This window comes from Natrix helvetica (genome assembly GCF_964273705.1).
Source record: "Natrix helvetica genome assembly, chromosome: 5".
Classification (NCBI taxonomy): domain Eukaryota; kingdom Metazoa; phylum Chordata; class Lepidosauria; order Squamata; family Natricidae; genus Natrix; species Natrix helvetica.
This window is the reverse complement of record NC_138551.1, coordinates 141,170,794-141,192,023: the sequence shown is the minus strand read 5'-3', so window position 1 is coordinate 141,192,023 and position 21,230 is coordinate 141,170,794. Positions and strand designations below refer to the sequence as shown.

General features: G+C 24.3%; 1 protein-coding gene across 1 annotated transcript in view; it reads right to left on the bottom strand.

Annotated features, from left to right (window-relative positions):
* Positions 1-20,882, bottom strand: part of LOC309392726 (F-box only protein 2-like) — a gene marked incomplete at both ends in the record, with an annotated part of 364,684 nt that extends 343,802 nt beyond the window's left edge. Inside the window, 3 exons of the mRNA XM_081954153.1 lie at positions 19,543-19,638; positions 19,878-19,923; positions 20,741-20,882. Coding sequence (XP_081810279.1) covers positions 19,543-19,638; positions 19,878-19,923; positions 20,741-20,882 — 284 coding nt within the window. The remainder of the gene's footprint in view (positions 1-19,542; positions 19,639-19,877; positions 19,924-20,740) is intronic.
* Positions 20,883-21,230: the final 348 nt, after the last annotated feature.

The following is a 21,230-nucleotide window of genomic DNA, read 5'->3' as shown; positions in this document are numbered from 1 at the left end:
AGAACAGAATATCAGAATAAAGAATAGAATAGAATATCAGAATAAAGAATAGAATAGAATAGCAGAATAAAGAATAGCAGAATAGCAGAATAAAGAATAGAATATCAGAATAAAGAATAGAATAGAATAGAATATCAGAATAAAGAATAGAATAGAATAGAATATCAGAATAAAGAATAGAACAGAATATCAGAATAAAGAATAGAATAGAATATCAGAATAAAGAATAGAATAGAATATCAGAATAAAGAATAGAATATCAGTATAAAAATAGAATAGAATAAAGAATAGAATATCAGTATAAAGAATAGAATAGAATATCAGTATAAAGAATAGAACAGAATATCAGAATAAAGAATAGAATAGAATAGAATATCAGAATAAAGAATAGAACAGAATATCAGAATAAAGAATAGAATATCAATATAAAGAATAGAACAGAATATCACAATAAAGATTAGAATGTCAGTATAAAAATAGAATAGAATAAAGAATAGACTATCAGTATAAAGAATAGAATAGACTATCAGTATAAAGAATAGAATAGACTATCAGTATAAAGAATAGAATAGAATATCAGAATAAAGAATAGAATAGAATAGAATATCAGAATAAAGAATAGAATAGAATATCAGAATAAAGAATAGAATAGAATATCAGAATAAAGAATAGAATATCAGTATAAAAATAGAATAGAATAGAATAAAGAATAGAATATCAATATAAAGAATAGAATAGAATATCACAATAAAGAATAGAATGTCATTATAAAAAATAGAATAGAATAAAGAATAGAATATCAGTATGAAGAATAGAATAGAATATCAGTATAAAGAATAGAACACAATATCAGAATAAAGAATAGAATAGAATAGAATATCAGAATAAAGAATAGAACAGAATATCAGAATAAAGAATAGAATAGAATATCAGAATAAAGCATAGAATAGAATATCAGAATAAAGAATAGAATAGAATATCAGTATAAAGAATAGAATAGAATATCAGAATAAAGAATAGAATAGAATAGAATATCAGAATAAAGAATAGAACAGAATATCAGAATAAAGAATAGAATAGAATATCAGAATAAAGCATAGAATAGAATATCAGAATAAAGAATAGAATAGAATATCAGTATAAAGAATAGAATAGAATATCAGAATAAAGAATAGAATAGAATAGAATATCAGAATAAAGAATAGAATAGAATATAAGTATAAAAATAGAATAGAATAGAATAAAGAATAGAATATCAATATAAAGAATAGAACAGAATATCACAATAAAGATTAGAATGTCAGTATAAAAATAGAATAGAATAAAGAATAGAATATCAGTATAAAGAATAGAATAGAATATCAGTATAAAGAATAGAATAGAATATCAGTATAAAGAATAGAATAGAATATCAGAATAAAGAATAGAATAGAATATCAGAATAAAGAATAGAACAGAATATCAGAATAAAGAATAGAATAGAATATCAGAATAAAGAATAGAATAGAATAGCAGAATAAAGAATAGCAGAATAGCAGAATAAAGAATAGAATAGAATATCAGAATAAAGAATAGAACAGAATATCAGAATAAAGAATAGAATAGAATATCAGAATAAAGAATAGAATAGAATATCAGAATAAAGAATAGAATATCAGTATAAAAATAGAATAGAATAAAGAATAGAATATCAATATAAAGAATAGAATATCACAATAAAGAATAGAATGTCAGTATAAAAAATAGAATAGAATAAAGAATAGAATATCAGTATAAAGAATAGAATAGAATATCAGTATAAAGAATAGAATAGAATATCAGTATAAAAATAAAATAGAATAGAATAAAGAATAGAATATCAATATAAAGAATAGAATAGAATATCACAATAAAGAATAGAATGTCAGTATAAAAAATAGAATAGAATAAAGAATAGAATATCAGAATAAAGAATAGAACAGAATATCAGAATAAAGAATAGAACAGAATATCAGAATAGAGAATAGAATAGAATATCAGAATAAAGAATAGAATAGAATATCAGAATAAAGAATAGAATATCAGTATAAAAATAGAATAGAATAGAATAAAGAATAGAATATCAATATAAAGAATAGAATAGAATATCACAATAAAGAATAGAATGTCATTATAAAAAATAGAATAGAATAAAGAATAGAATATCAGTATGAAGAATAGAATAGAATATCAGTATAAAGAATAGAACAGAATATCAGAATAAAGAATAGAATAGAATAGAATATCAGAATAAAGAATAGAACAGAATATCAGAATAAAGAATAGAATAGAATATCAGAATAAAGCATAGAATAGAATATCAGAATAAAGAATAGAATAGAATATCAGTATAAAGAATAGAATAGAATATCAGAATAAAGAATAGAATAGAATAGAATATCAGAATAAAGAATAGAATAGAATATAAGTATAAAAATAGAATAGAATAGAATAAAGAATAGAATATCAATATAAAGAATAGAACAGAATATCACAATAAAGATTAGAATGTCAGTATAAAAATAGAATAGAATAAAGAATAGAATATCAGTATAAAGAATAGAATAGAATATCAGTATAAAGAATAGAATAGAATATCAGTATAAAGAATAGAATAGAATATCAGAATAAAGAATAGAATAGAATATCAGAATAAAGAATAGAACAGAATATCAGAATAAAGAATAGAATAGAATATCAGAATAAAGAATAGAATAGAATAGCAGAATAAAGAATAGCAGAATAGCAGAATAAAGAATAGAATAGAATATCAGAATAAAGAATAGAACAGAATATCAGAATAAAGAATAGAATAGAATATCAGAATAAAGAATAGAATAGAATATCAGAATAAAGAATAGAATATCAGTATAAAAATAGAATAGAATAAAGAATAGAATATCAATATAAAGAATAGAATATCACAATAAAGAATAGAATGTCAGTATAAAAAATAGAATAGAATAAAGAATAGAATATCAGTATAAAGAATAGAATAGAATATCAGTATAAAGAATAGAATAGAATATCAGTATAAAAATAAAATAGAATAGAATAAAGAATAGAATATCAATATAAAGAATAGAATAGAATATCACAATAAAGAATAGAATGTCAGTATAAAAAATAGAATAGAATAAAGAATAGAATATCAGAATAAAGAATAGAACAGAATATCAGAATAAAGAATAGAACAGAATATCAGAATAGAGAATAGAATAGAATATCAGAATAAAGAATAGAACAGAATATCAGAATAAAGAATAGAATAGAATAGAACAGAATATCAGAATAAAGAATAGAACAGAATATCAGAATAAAGAATAGAATAGAATATCAGAATAAAGAATAGAATAGAATATCAGAATAAAGAATAGAATAGAATATCAGTATAAAGAATAGAATAGAATATCAGAATAAAGAATAGAATAGAATATCAGAATAAAGAATAGAATAGAATATAAGTATAAAAATAGAATAGAATAAAGAATAGAATATGAATATAAAGAATAGAACAGAATATCACAATGAAGATTAGAATGTCAGTATAAAAATAGAATAGAATAAAGAATAGACTATCAGTATAAAGAATAGAATAGAATATCAGTATAAAGAATAGAATAGAATATCAGTATAAAGAATAGAATAGAATATCAGAATAAAGAATAGAATAGAATATCAGAATAAAGAATAGAACAGAATATTAGAATAAAGAATAGAATAGAATATCAGAATAAAGAATAGAATAGAATAGCAGAATAAAGAATAGAACAGAATATCAGAATAAAGAATAGAATAGAATATCAGAATAAAGAATAGAATAGAATAGCAGAATAAAGAATAGCAGAATATCAGAATAAAGAATAGAATATCAGAATAAAGAATAGAATAGAATAGAATATCAGAATAAAGAACAGAACAGAATATCAGAATAAAGAATAGAATAGAATATCAGAATAAAGAATAGAATAGAATAGCAGAATAAAGAATAGAATATCAGAATAAAGAATAGAATAGAATAGAATATCAGAATAAAGAATAGAATAGAATAGAATATCAGAATAAAGAATAGAACAGAATATCAGAATAAAGAATAGAATAGAATATCAGAATAAAGAATAGAATAGAATATCAGAATAAAGAATAGAATATCAGTATAAAAATAGAATAGAATAAAGAATAGAATATCAGTATAAAGAATAGAATAGAATATCAGTATAAAGAATAGAACAGAATATCAGAATAAAGAATAGAATAGAATAGAATATCAGAATAAAGAATAGAACAGAATATCAGAATAAAGAATAGAATATCAATATAAAGAATAGAACAGAATATCACAATAAAGATTAGAATGTCAGTATAAAAATAGAATAGAATAAAGAATAGACTATCAGTATAAAGAATAGAATAGACTATCAGTATAAAGAATAGAATAGACTATCAGTATAAAGAATAGAATAGAATATCAGAATAAAGAATAGAATAGAATAGAATATCAGAATAAAGAATAGAATAGAATATCAGAATAAAGAATAGAATAGAATATCAGAATAAAGAATAGAATATCAGTATAAAAATAGAATAGAATAGAATAAAGAATAGAATATCAATATAAAGAATAGAATAGAATATCACAATAAAGAATAGAATGTCATTATAAAAAATAGAATAGAATAAAGAATAGAATATCAGTATGAAGAATAGAATAGAATATCAGTATAAAGAATAGAACAGAATATCAGAATAAAGAATAGAATAGAATAGAATATCAGAATAAAGAATAGAACAGAATATCAGAATAAAGAATAGAATAGAATATCAGAATAAAGCATAGAATAGAATATCAGAATAAAGAATAGAATAGAATATCAGTATAAAGAATAGAATAGAATATCAGAATAAAGAATAGAATAGAATAGAATATCAGAATAAAGAATAGAATAGAATATAAGTATAAAAATAGAATAGAATAGAATAAAGAATAGAATATCAATATAAAGAATAGAACAGAATATCACAATAAAGATTAGAATGTCAGTATAAAAATAGAATAGAATAAAGAATAGAATATCAGTATAAAGAATAGAATAGAATATCAGTATAAAGAATAGAATAGAATATCAGTATAAAGAATAGAATAGAATATCAGAATAAAGAATAGAATAGAATATCAGAATAAAGAATAGAACAGAATATCAGAATAAAGAATAGAATAGAATATCAGAATAAAGAATAGAATAGAATAGCAGAATAAAGAATAGCAGAATAGCAGAATAAAGAATAGAATAGAATATCAGAATAAAGAATAGAACAGAATATCAGAATAAAGAATAGAATAGAATATCAGAATAAAGAATAGAATAGAATATCAGAATAAAGAATAGAATATCAGTATAAAAATAGAATAGAATAAAGAATAGAATATCAATATAAAGAATAGAATATCACAATAAAGAATAGAATGTCAGTATAAAAAATAGAATAGAATAAAGAATAGAATATCAGTATAAAGAATAGAATAGAATATCAGTATAAAGAATAGAATAGAATATCAGTATAAAAATAAAATAGAATAGAATAAAGAATAGAATATCAATATAAAGAATAGAATAGAATATCACAATAAAGAATAGAATGTCAGTATAAAAAATAGAATAGAATAAAGAATAGAATATCAGAATAAAGAATAGAACAGAATATCAGAATAAAGAATAGAACAGAATATCAGAATAGAGAATAGAATAGAATATCAGAATAAAGAATAGAACAGAATATCAGAATAAAGAATAGAATAGAATAGAACAGAATATCAGAATAAAGAATAGAACAGAATATCAGAATAAAGAATAGAATAGAATATCAGAATAAAGAATAGAATAGAATATCAGAATAAAGAATAGAATAGAATATCAGTATAAAGAATAGAATAGAATATCAGAATAAAGAATAGAATAGAATATCAGAATAAAGAATAGAATAGAATATAAGTATAAAAATAGAATAGAATAAAGAATAGAATATGAATATAAAGAATAGAACAGAATATCACAATGAAGATTAGAATGTCAGTATAAAAATAGAATAGAATAAAGAATAGACTATCAGTATAAAGAATAGAATAGAATATCAGTATAAAGAATAGAATAGAATATCAGTATAAAGAATAGAATAGAATATCAGAATAAAGAATAGAATAGAATATCAGAATAAAGAATAGAACAGAATATTAGAATAAAGAATAGAATAGAATATCAGAATAAAGAATAGAATAGAATAGCAGAATAAAGAATAGAACAGAATATCAGAATAAAGAATAGAATAGAATATCAGAATAAAGAATAGAATAGAATAGCAGAATAAAGAATAGCAGAATATCAGAATAAAGAATAGAATATCAGAATAAAGAATAGAATAGAATAGAATATCAGAATAAAGAACAGAACAGAATATCAGAATAAAGAATAGAATAGAATATCAAAATAAAGAATAGAATAGAATAGCAGAATAAAGAATAGCAGAATAGCAGAATAAAGAATAGAATATCAGAATAAAGAATAGAATAGAATAGAATATCAGAATAAAGAATAGAATAGAATAGAATATCAGAATAAAGAATAGAACAGAATATCAGAATAAAGAATAGAATAGAATATCAGAATAAAGAATAGAATAGAATATCAGAATAAAGAATAGAATATCAGTATAAAAATAGAATAGAATAAAGAATAGAATATCAGTATAAAGAATAGAATAGAATATCAGTATAAAGAATAGAACAGAATATCAGAATAAAGAATAGAATAGAATAGAATATCAGAATAAAGAATAGAACAGAATATCAGAATAAAGAATAGAATATCAATATAAAGAATAGAACAGAATATCACAATAAAGATTAGAATGTCAGTATAAAAATAGAATAGAATAAAGAATAGACTATCAGTATAAAGAATAGAATAGACTATCAGTATAAAGAATAGAATAGACTATCAGTATAAAGAATAGAATAGAATATCAGAATAAAGAATAGAATAGAATAGAATATCAGAATAAAGAATAGAATAGAATATCAGAATAAAGAATAGAATAGAATATCAGAATAAAGAATAGAATATCAGTATAAAAATAGAATAGAATAGAATAAAGAATAGAATATCAATATAAAGAATAGAATAGAATATCACAATAAAGAATAGAATGTCATTATAAAAAATAGAATAGAATAAAGAATAGAATATCAGTATGAAGAATAGAATAGAATATCAGTATAAAGAATAGAACACAATATCAGAATAAAGAATAGAATAGAATAGAATATCAGAATAAAGAATAGAACAGAATATCAGAATAAAGAATAGAATAGAATATCAGAATAAAGCATAGAATAGAATATCAGAATAAAGAATAGAATAGAATATCAGTATAAAGAATAGAATAGAATATCAGAATAAAGAATAGAATAGAATAGAATATCAGAATAAAGAATAGAACAGAATATCAGAATAAAGAATAGAATAGAATATCAGAATAAAGCATAGAATAGAATATCAGAATAAAGAATAGAATAGAATATCAGTATAAAGAATAGAATAGAATATCAGAATAAAGAATAGAATAGAATAGAATATCAGAATAAAGAATAGAATAGAATATAAGTATAAAAATAGAATAGAATAGAATAAAGAATAGAATATCAATATAAAGAATAGAACAGAATATCACAATAAAGATTAGAATGTCAGTATAAAAATAGAATAGAATAAAGAATAGAATATCAGTATAAAGAATAGAATAGAATATCAGTATAAAGAATAGAATAGAATATCAGTATAAAGAATAGAATAGAATATCAGAATAAAGAATAGAATAGAATATCAGAATAAAGAATAGAACAGAATATCAGAATAAAGAATAGAATAGAATATCAGAATAAAGAATAGAATAGAATAGCAGAATAAAGAATAGCAGAATAGCAGAATAAAGAATAGAATAGAATATCAGAATAAAGAATAGAACAGAATATCAGAATAAAGAATAGAATAGAATATCAGAATAAAGAATAGAATAGAATATCAGAATAAAGAATAGAATATCAGTATAAAAATAGAATAGAATAAAGAATAGAATATCAATATAAAGAATAGAATATCACAATAAAGAATAGAATGTCAGTATAAAAAATAGAATAGAATAAAGAATAGAATATCAGTATAAAGAATAGAATAGAATATCAGTATAAAGAATAGAATAGAATATCAGTATAAAAATAAAATAGAATAGAATAAAGAATAGAATATCAATATAAAGAATAGAATAGAATATCACAATAAAGAATAGAATGTCAGTATAAAAAATAGAATAGAATAAAGAATAGAATATCAGAATAAAGAATAGAACAGAATATCAGAATAAAGAATAGAACAGAATATCAGAATAGAGAATAGAATAGAATATCAGAATAAAGAATAGAACAGAATATCAGAATAAAGAATAGAATAGAATAGAACAGAATATCAGAATAAAGAATAGAACAGAATATCAGAATAAAGAATAGAATAGAATATCAGAATAAAGAATAGAATAGAATATCAGAATAAAGAATAGAATAGAATATCAGTATAAAGAATAGAATAGAATATCAGAATAAAGAATAGAATAGAATATCAGAATAAAGAATAGAATAGAATATAAGTATAAAAATAGAATAGAATAAAGAATAGAATATGAATATAAAGAATAGAACAGAATATCACAATGAAGATTAGAATGTCAGTATAAAAATAGAATAGAATAAAGAATAGACTATCAGTATAAAGAATAGAATAGAATATCAGTATAAAGAATAGAATAGAATATCAGTATAAAGAATAGAATAGAATATCAGAATAAAGAATAGAATAGAATATCAGAATAAAGAATAGAACAGAATATTAGAATAAAGAATAGAATAGAATATCAGAATAAAGAATAGAATAGAATAGCAGAATAAAGAATAGAACAGAATATCAGAATAAAGAATAGAATAGAATATCAGAATAAAGAATAGAATAGAATAGCAGAATAAAGAATAGCAGAATATCAGAATAAAGAATAGAATATCAGAATAAAGAATAGAATAGAATAGAATATCAGAATAAAGAACAGAACAGAATATCAGAATAAAGAATAGAATAGAATATCAGAATAAAGAATAGAATAGAATAGCAGAATAAAGAATAGAATATCAGAATAAAGAATAGAATAGAATAGAATATCAGAATAAAGAATAGAATAGAATAGAATATCAGAATAAAGAATAGAACAGAATATCAGAATAAAGAATAGAATAGAATATCAGAATAAAGAATAGAATAGAATATCAGAATAAAGAATAGAATATCAGTATAAAAATAGAATAGAATAAAGAATAGAATATCAGTATAAAGAATAGAATAGAATATCAGTATAAAGAATAGAACAGAATATCAGAATAAAGAATAGAATAGAATAGAATATCAGAATAAAGAATAGAACAGAATATCAGAATAAAGAATAGAATATCAATATAAAGAATAGAACAGAATATCACAATAAAGATTAGAATGTCAGTATAAAAATAGAATAGAATAAAGAATAGACTATCAGTATAAAGAATAGAATAGACTATCAGTATAAAGAATAGAATAGACTATCAGTATAAAGAATAGAATAGAATATCAGAATAAAGAATAGAATAGAATAGAATATCAGAATAAAGAATAGAATAGAATATCAGAATAAAGAATAGAATAGAATATCAGAATAAAGAATAGAATATCAGTATAAAAATAGAATAGAATAGAATAAAGAATAGAATATCAATATAAAGAATAGAATAGAATATCACAATAAAGAATAGAATGTCATTATAAAAAATAGAATAGAATAAAGAATAGAATATCAGTATGAAGAATAGAATAGAATATCAGTATAAAGAATAGAACACAATATCAGAATAAAGAATAGAATAGAATAGAATATCAGAATAAAGAATAGAACAGAATATCAGAATAAAGAATAGAATAGAATATCAGAATAAAGCATAGAATAGAATATCAGAATAAAGAATAGAATAGAATATCAGTATAAAGAATAGAATAGAATATCAGAATAAAGAATAGAATAGAATAGAATATCAGAATAAAGAATAGAATAGAATAGCAGAATAAAGAATAGCAGAATAGCAGAATAAAGAATAGAATATCAGAATAAAGAATAGAATAGAATAGAATATCAGAATAAAGAATAGAATAGAATAGAATATCAGAATAAAGAATAGAACAGAATATCAGAATAAAGAATAGAATAGAATATCAGAATAAAGAATAGAATAGAATATCAGAATAAAGAATAGAATATCAGTATAAAAATAGAATAGAATAAAGAATAGAATATCAGTATAAAGAATAGAATAGAATATCAGTATAAAGAATAGAACAGAATATCAGAATAAAGAATAGAATAGAATAGAATATCAGAATAAAGAATAGAACAGAATATCAGAATAAAGAATAGAATATCAATATAAAGAATAGAACAGAATATCACAATAAAGATTAGAATGTCAGTATAAAAATAGAATAGAATAAAGAATAGACTATCAGTATAAAGAATAGAATAGACTATCAGTATAAAGAATAGAATAGAATATCAGTATAAAGAATAGAATAGAATATCAGAATAAAGAATAGAATAGAATAGAATATCAGAATAAAGAATAGAATAGAATAGAATATCAGAATAAAGAATAGAATAGAATAGAATATCAGAATAAAGAATAGAACAGAATATCAGAATAAAGAATAGAATAGAATATCAGAATAAAGAATAGAATAGAATATCAGAATAAAGAATAGAATATCAGTATAAAAATAGAATAGAATAGAATAAAGAATAGAATATCAATATAAAGAATAGAATAGAATATCACAATAAAGAATAGAATGTCATTATAAAAAATAGAATAGAATAAAGAATAGAATATCAGTATGAAGAATAGAATAGAATATCAGTATAAAGAATAGAACAGAATATCAGAATAAAGAATAGAATAGAATAGAATATCAGAATAAAGAATAGAACAGAATATCAGAATAAAGAATAGAATAGAATATCAGAATAAAGCATAGAATAGAATATCAGAATAAAGAATAGAATAGAATATCAGTATAAAGAATAGAATAGAATATCAGAATAAAGAATAGAATAGAATAGAATAGAATATCAGAATAAAGAATAGAATAGAATATAAGTATAAAAATAGAATAGAATAGAATAAAGAATAGAATATCAATATAAAGAATAGAACAGAATATCACAATAAAGATTAGAATGTCAGTATAAAAATAGAATAGAATAAAGAATAGAATATCAGTATAAAGAATAGAATAGAATATCAGTATAAAGAATAGAATAGAATATCAGTATAAAGAATAGAATAGAATATCAGAATAAAGAATAGAATAGAATATCAGAATAAAGAATAGAACAGAATATCAGAATAAAGAATAGAATAGAATATCAGAATAAAGAATAGAATAGAATAGCAGAATAAAGAATAGCAGAATAGCAGAATAAAGAATAGAATAGAATATCAGAATAAAGAATAGAACAGAATATCAGAATAAAGAATAGAATAGAATATCAGAATAAAGAATAGAATAGAATATCAGAATAAAGAATAGAATATCAGTATAAAAATAGAATAGAATAAAGAATAGAATATCAATATAAAGAATAGAATATCACAATAAAGAATAGAATGTCAGTATAAAAAATAGAATAGAATAAAGAATAGAATATCAGTATAAAGAATAGAATAGAATATCAGTATAAAGAATAGAATAGAATATCAGTATAAAAATAAAATAGAATAGAATAAAGAATAGAATATCAATATAAAGAATAGAATAGAATATCACAATAAAGAATAGAATGTCAGTATAAAAAATAGAATAGAATAAAGAATAGAAGATCAGAATAAGGAATAGAACAGAATATCAGAATAAAGAATAGAATAGAATATCAGAATAAAGAATAGAATAGAATATCAGAATAAAGAATAGAATAGAATATCAGTATAAAGAATAGAATAGAATATCAGAATAAAGAATAGAATAGAATATCAGAATAAAGAATAGAATAGAATATAAGTATAAAAATAGAATAGAATAAAGAATAGAATATGAATATAAAGAATAGAACAGAATATCACAATGAAGATTAGAATGTCAGTATAAAAATAGAATAGAATAAAGAATAGACTATCAGTATAAAGAATAGAATAGAATATCAGTATAAAGAATAGAATAGAATATCAGTATAAAGAATAGAATAGAATATCAGAATAAAGAATAGAATAGAATATCAGAATAAAGAATAGAACAGAATATCAGAATAAAGAATAGAATAGAATATCAGAATAAAGAATAGAATAGAATAGCAGAATAAAGAATAGCAGAATAGCAGAATAAAGAATAGAATATCAGAATAAAGAATAGAATAGAATAGAATAGAATATCAGAATAAAGAATAGAATAGAATATCAGAATAAAGAATAGAATAGAATATCAATATAAAGAATAGAATAGAATATCAGAATAAAGAATAGAATAGAATAGAATATCAGAATAGAGAATAGAACAGAATATCAGAATAAAGATTAGAATGTCAGTATAAAAATAGAATAGAATAAAGAATAGAATATCAGTAAATAGAATAGAATATCAGTATAAAGAATAGAATATCAGTATAAAGAATAGAATAGAATATCAGAATAAAGAATAGAATAGAATATCAGAATAAAGAATAGAACAGAATATCAGAATAAAGAATAGAATAGAATATCAGAATAAAGAATAGAATAGAATAGCAGAATAAAGAATAGCAGAATAGCAGAATAAAGAATAGAATATCAGAATAAAGAATAGAATAGAATAGAATATCAGAATAAAGAATAGAATAGAATAGAATATCAGAATAAAGAATAGAACAGAATATCAGAATAAAGAATAGAATAGAATATCAGAATAAAGAATAGAATAGAATATCAGAATAAAGAATGGAATATCAGTATAAAGAATAGAATAGAATATCACAATAAAGAATAGAATGTCAGTATAAAAAATAGAATAGAATAAAGAATAGAATATCAGTATAAAGAATAGAATAGAATATCAGTATAAAGAATAGAATAGAATATCAGAATAAAGAATAGAATAGAATAGAATATCAGAATAAAGAATAGAACAGAATATCAGAATAAAGAATAGAATAGAATATCAGAATAAAGAATAGAATATCAGAATAAAGAATACAATAGAATATCAGTATAAAGAATAGAATAGAATATCAGAATAAAGAATAGAATAGAATAGAATATCAGAATAAAGAATAGAATAGAATATAAGTATAAAAATAGAATAGAATAGAATAAAGAATAGAATATCAATATAAAGAATAGAACAGAATATCACAATAAAGATTAGAATGTCAGTATAAAAATGGAATAGAATAAAGAATAGAATATCAGTATAAAGAATAGAATAGAATATCAGTATAAAGAATAGAATAGAATATCAGTATAAAGAATAGAATAGAATATCAGAATAAAGAATAGAATAGAATATCAGAATAAAGAATAGAACAGAATATCAGAATAAAGAATAGAATAGAATATCAGAATAAAGAATAGAATAGAATAGCAGAATAAAGAATAGCAGAATAGCAGAATAAAGAATAGAATATCAGAATAAAGAATAGAATAGAAAAGAATATCAGAATAAAGAATAGAACAGAATATCAGAATAAAGAATAGAATAGAATATCAGAATAAAGAATAGAATAGAATAGCAGAATAAAGAATAGCAGAATAGCAGAATAAAGAATAGAATAGAATAGAATATCAGAATAAAGAATAGAACAGAATATCAGAATAAAGAATAGAATAGAATATCAGAATAAAGAATAGAACAGAATATCAGAATAGAGAATAGAATAGAATATCAGAATAAAGAATAGAACAGAATATCAGAATAAAGAATAGAATAGAATAGAACAGAATATCAGAATAAAGAATAGAACAGAATATCAGAATAAAGAATAGAATAGAATATCAGAATAAAGAATAGAATAGAATATAAGTATAAAAATAGAATAGAATAAAGAATAGAATATGAATATAAAGAATAGAACAGAATATCACAATGAAGATTAGAATGTCAGTATAAAAATAGAATAGAATAAAGAATAGACTATCAGTATAAAGAATAGAATAGAATATCAGTATAAAGAATAGAATAGAATATCAGTATAAAGAATAGAATAGAATATCAGAATAAAGAATAGAATAGAATATCAGAATAAAGAATAGAACAGAATATCAGAATAAAGAATAGAATAGAATATCAGAATAAAGAATAGAATAGAATAGCAGAATAAAGAATAGCAGAATAGCAGAATAAAGAATAGAATATCAGAATAAAGAATAGAATAGAATAGAATAGAATATCAGAATAAAGAATAGAATAGAATATCAGAATAAAGAATAGAATAGAATATCAATATAAAGAATAGAATAGAATATCAGAATAAAGAATAGAATAGAATAGAATATCAGAATAGAGAATAGAACAGAATATCAGAATAAAGATTAGAATGTCAGTATAAAAATAGAATAGAATAAAGAATAGAATATCAGTAAATAGAATAGAATATCAGTATAAAGAATAGAATATCAGTATAAAGAATAGAATAGAATATCAGAATAAAGAATAGAATAGAATATCAGAATAAAGAATAGAACAGAATATCAGAATAAAGAATAGAATAGAATATCAGAATAAAGAATAGAATAGAATAGCAGAATAAAGAATAGCAGAATAGCAGAATAAAGAATAGAATATCAGAATAAAGAATAGAATAGAATAGAATATCAGAATAAAGAATAGAATAGAATAGAATATCAGAATAAAGAATAGAACAGAATATCAGAATAAAGAATAGAATAGAATATCAGAATAAAGAATAGAATAGAATATCAGAATAAAGAATGGAATATCAGTATAAAGAATAGAATAGAATATCACAATAAAGAATAGAATGTCAGTATAAAAAATAGAATAGAATAAAGAATAGAATATCAGTATAAAGAATAGAATAGAATATCAGTATAAAGAATAGAATAGAATATCAGAATAAAGAATAGAATAGAATAGAATATCAGAATAAAGAATAGAACAGAATATCAGAATAAAGAATAGAATAGAATATCAGAATAAAGAATAGAATATCAGAATAAAGAATACAATAGAATATCAGTATAAAGAATAGAATAGAATATCAGAATAAAGAATAGAATAGAATAGAATATCAGAATAAAGAATAGAATAGAATATAAGTATAAAAATAGAATAGAATAGAATAAAGAATAGAATATCAATATAAAGAATAGAACAGAATATCACAATAAAGATTAGAATGTCAGTATAAAAATGGAATAGAATAAAGAATAGAATATCAGTATAAAGAATAGAATAGAATATCAGTATAAAGAATAGAATAGAATATCAGTATAAAGAATAGAATAGAATATCAGAATAAAGAATAGAATAGAATATCAGAATAAAGAATAGAACAGAATATCAGAATAAAGAATAGAATAGAATATCAGAATAAAGAATAGAATAGAATAGCAGAATAAAGAATAGCAGAATAGCAGAATAAAGAATAGAATATCAGAATAAAGAATAGAATAGAAAAGAATATCAGAATAAAGAATAGAACAGAATATCAGAATAAAGAATAGAATAGAATATCAGAATAAAGAATAGAATAGAATAGCAGAATAAAGAATAGCAGAATAGCAGAATAAAGAATAGAATAGAATAGAATATCAGAATAAAGAATAGAACAGAATATCAGAATAAAGAATAGAATAGAATATCAGAATAAAGAATAGAATAGAATATCAGAATAAAGAATAGAATATCAGTATAAAAATAGAATAGAATAAAGAATAGAATATCAGTATAAAGAATAGAATAGAATATCAGTATAAAGAATAGAACAGAATATCAGAATAAAGAATAGAATAGAATAGAATATCAGAATAAAGAATAGAACAGAATATCAGAATAAAGAATAGAATAGAATATCAGAATAAAGAATAGAATAGAATATCAGAATAAAGAATAGAATAGAATAGAATATCAGAATAAAGAATAGAACAGAATATCAGAATAAAGAATGGAATAGAATATCAGAATAAAGAATAGAACAGAATATCAGAATAAAGAATAGAATAGAATATCAGAAAAAAGAATAGAATAGAATATCAGAATAAAGAATAGAATAGAATATCAGAATAAAGAACAGAATAGAATAGAATATCAGAATAAAGAATAGAACAGAATATCAGAATAAAGAATGGAATAGAATATCAGAATAAAGAATAGAACAGAATATCAGAATAAACAATAGAATAGAATATCAGAATAAAGAATAGAATAGAATATCAGAATAAAGAATAGAATAGAATATCAGAATAAAGAATAGAATAGAATATCAGAATAAAGAATAGAATATCAGTATAAAAATAGAATAGAATCGAATAAAGAATAGAATATCAATATAAAGAATAGAATATCACAATAAAGAATAGAATGTCAGTATAAAAAATAGAATAGAATAAAGAATAGAATATCAGTATAAAGAATAGAATAGTATATCAGAATAAAGAATAGAAGAGAATATCAGAATAAAGAATAGAATAGAATAGAATATCAGAATAAAGAATAGAACAGAATATCAGAATAAAGAATAGAATAGAATATCAGAAAAAAGAATAGAATAGAATATCAGAATAAAGAATGGAATAGAATATCAGAATAAAGAATAGAATAGAATATCAGAATAAAGAACAGAATAGAATATCATTATAAAGAATAGAATAGAATATCAGAATAAAGAATAGAATAGAATAGAATATCAGAATAAAGAATAGAACAGAATATCAGAATAAAGAATGGAATAGAATATCAGAATAAAGAATAGAACAGAATATCAGAATAAAGAATAGAATAGAATATCAGAATAAAGAATAGAATAGAATATCAGAATATAGAATAGAATATCAGTATAAAGAATAGAATAGAATATCAGAATAAAGAATAGAATAGAATAGAATATCAGAATAAAGAAAAGAACAGAATATCAGAATAAAGAATAGAATAGAATATCAGAATAAAGAATAGAACAGAATATCAGAATAAAGAATAGAATATCAGAATAAAGAATAGAACAGAATATCAGAATAAAGAATAGAATAGAATAGTATATCAGAATAAAGAATAGAATAGAATATCAGAATAAAGAATAGAATATCAGTATAAAAATAGAATAGAATAGAATAGAGAATAGAATATCAATATAAAGAATAGAATAAAATATCACAATAAAGAATAGAATGTCAGTATAAAAAATAGAATAGAATAAAGAATAGAATATCAGTATAAAGAATAGAATAGAATATCAGTAGAAAGAATATAATAGAATATCAGAATAAAGCATAGAATATCCAAATAAAGAACAGAATATCAGTATAAAGAATAGAATAGAATATCAGAATAAAGAACAGAATATCAGAATAAAGAACAGAATATCAGTATAAAGAATAGAATAGAATATCAGTATAAAGAATAGAATAGAATATCAGTATAAAGAATAGAATAGAATATCAGAATAAAGAATAGACTATCCGAATAAAGAATAGAATAGAATATCAGATTAAAGAATACAATACAATAGAATAAGAAATAGAAATAGAAAGAATAAAAATAGAAAGAACAGAATAGAATAGAATAGAGAATGAATAGAATAAAATAAGGAATAGAAAATAGAAAAAAAGAATAGGATTAGGATTAGGATTAGGATAGAATAGACTAGACTAGAATAGACTAGAATAGACTAGAATAGACTAGAATAGAATAGAATAGAATAGAATAGAATTCTTTATTGGCCAAGTGTGGTTGCACACACAAGGAATTTGTCTTTGGTGCATAAGCTCGCAGTGTACATAAAAAGAAGATACAGTCGTCAAGAATCATAAGGTACAACGCTTAATGATAGTCATAAAGTACAAATAAGCAATCAAATCATACTACGAAACAATATAAATCATAAGGATACCAACAACAAAGTTACAGTCCTCCAGTCATAAGTGGGAGGAGATAGGTGATCGGAACGATGAGAAGATTAATAGTAGTGCAGATTTAGTAAATAGCTTAACAGTGGTGAGAGAATAATTTGTTTAGCAGAGTGATGGCGTTCGGGGGAAAAACTGTTCTTTTTAAAAAAAAATATTTTTATTAAACAGGTTTTTTTTAAAGACAAAATTTCCTTCTGTACAACATTTCCACCATAAACCCATTGTAAATGTACTCTTCCTCACCTTATTACGGTTTCTCTTTGTCTATACATATGATACTATTATATACCTTCCTTAATTTACAATCCTTTATTCCATTTATACATACAGAGATTGTTCATCTCAATCTCTACATTGCTAATTTCTAACTCCTGGGTCGTCTTCATTTAGCCTTTCCTTAAGCTCTACATCTGTCCTCTAGCCATTTGTACCACTCATTCCATGCCATATAACCGTGATGGCGAACCTATGGCACGCGTGCCACAGGTGGTATGCGGAGCCATTTGTTAGGGCACGCAAGGCGTTGCCCTGTCAGCTCCAGCGCACATGCGCACACTGGCCAATTGACTTGGGCCTTCTTTTTAGGCCGTTTTTCACCCTCCGGAGGCTTCCTTGAAGCCTCCGGAGCACGAAAAACCAGCCCTATGGGCAAACCGGAAGTTCAATAACGGACTTCCGGTTTGCTGGTAGGGACGTGTTTCTCCCTACGGAGCCTTCAGGAGGCTTCCCTGAAGGCTCCGGAGGGCAAAAAACGACCATACAAGGAAACCGGAAGTCACCATTCCTGAACTTCTGGGTTTCCGATAGGGCCGATAGGGCCGTTTTTCGCCCTACAGAGGCTTCAGGGAAGCTCCCGAAGCCTCTGGAGGGCCTCCAGGGGGGCTGCTTTCACCCTACCCAGGCTCTTAGAAAGGTGGGGGGGGAGGCTTGTGCGCGTGTGCATAGCATTATGGGTGTGGCACGCCCACGCATAAATCCCCGGCGCTCCCCCCGCTTTTGGCACGGGAGCCAAAAAAGGTTATCCATCACTGCCATATAATATTCTGTTTCCTCCTTTTCTTTTATTCCTTTTGTAAATTTGTCCATCTCTGCACACTCGTAACACTTTCATTATAACATTGTTTAGCCGAGTGATGGCATTCGGGGAAAAAACCTGTTCTTGTGTCTACTTGTTCTGGTGTGCAGTGCTCTAAAGCGTCGTTTTGAGAGTAGGAGTTGAGGAAGGGGAATTGGGAGGCAAGGGGTGACCCCAGGGAGGAATGTGTGGGGGGGGGGCTCAGGAACCTCTGGCCACTCACCAGTCCTTCACTACGATTTTGGGCTGGATGGTGTCCATCAGCTCCTCCCAGTAGCCTTCAGCTTGCAGGTCGATGATTTGGGATTTGCTGCACCAGCTAAGGAGCAAAAGAGTCACGTGAAAAAGGATCAAACCTGTTGCTTCCTGGTCTGGCATCCCTTTTCTTTTCTTTTCTTTTTTGACCACAAGGACTAGAAACTTGATTTTTTTTAAAAAAAGGAAACCAAACTGCTGTGGTTTCCCCTTGGGTTCCCTGAGCTCTGGGGACATCACAGCATATACACGCCCACCCGCCCCCGTCCAGAGCTGCCCAGAAGATGGGCAAAATGGACTTACTCAAAAGAGGACACGAAATAGGTGGGGACTTCCTCCCTGGGGAAATCTTCATCCCCCACCCCCACTCCTCACTTTACCAGTTAGAGAAAAACACACACAAACCTGTGGGACTTTGTAGATGCCTGCTATTGTTGATGCCTGAATGGAGATGTCCGTTCTAGCTCCATCAAGAAGAGCCAGAAGATTCTCCTTCCTTCCACAGCCGTAGTTGGGGACATTGGCTTCTCCAGTGGAGAGAATGTCCAGCAAGGCATCTGAAGTGCGTAAAGGGTTCAAATAATTGTCATGGATGTTGTAGCCAAGGGTGAGGTTGTGCAGAAGCTGGGAATTCTTGTTGACCAATTGAATGTTGAAAATTAATCGTAGGGTAAATAAAAAACCATAAGACTGTGTACTGTAGAAAAATGTTCAAGTTATTATCAAGAATAACAAAATATGCTTTTTTAAAAAAAATGTAAACCTTCCCCTGATCAATTATAAAAGTATTGAAATTGGCTGGTTTACAACTGTTTCTATCGCTACTTTAAACAAAAGTCAGACTTCAAGTGATGAATTGAAGATTGAACTGGGAAAGGAAAATAATATTTCAGCTTTTTTTAACCCCCATCTTTGGATCCTGAGTCTCTTCCACAAGATTAGACCAAAGAGGGAAGCCATGAAAATTGAAATTATTCAGGAAATCAGACACATCATGCATGATAGGAATAAATGAAAAAAGAAGGAAAAGAAGGAGAGTGTTAGAACTGCAAATGGAGGGAATGCTGCTCCATCACCCTGAATGACTTACATATCAGACTGAATAGTAGGAGGACTGTTGAAAGGCAACATTATAGACGATGTTGTTTTTGTAGTTGTGACTATACCAATGAGATGGTCTCCTGGCTTGTAATAGGTCCCTGGATTCTGTCCATCCTGGTGATCCAGACTGATCGCACACTTCATTCTAAGCTTCCCAGAGACTGGCTGAGACATCAGCAGCATCAGAACCAGGAGCAGGAGGTCCATCATTCATGGGCTGAATCAATCCCTTGACAGCTTCTAACCATAAATAAGAGCTGGAAGGATTTAAACACTCTCAGAAGGTGGAAATGCCAGCGGCTTTTCTGATTCAGACAGAGACAATCAGAGCTTCACCTGGAAAGAAGAGAAAGGTACATTCAAGAGCAAAGACCCTGCCTGTCCCAAAACTTCTTCCCACAGAGCTTGACCCAAGGATTTTATCCTTTTCTGATGCAAGATCACTTCCATGTTGCTTCAATATGACAGTTACATCAAAGGTACAGAAATCCCAAAGGGTCATAATTACAGGGAGAAGCAACTTCTCCTCTTGGGATCTTAAACTTCCTCTGGGCT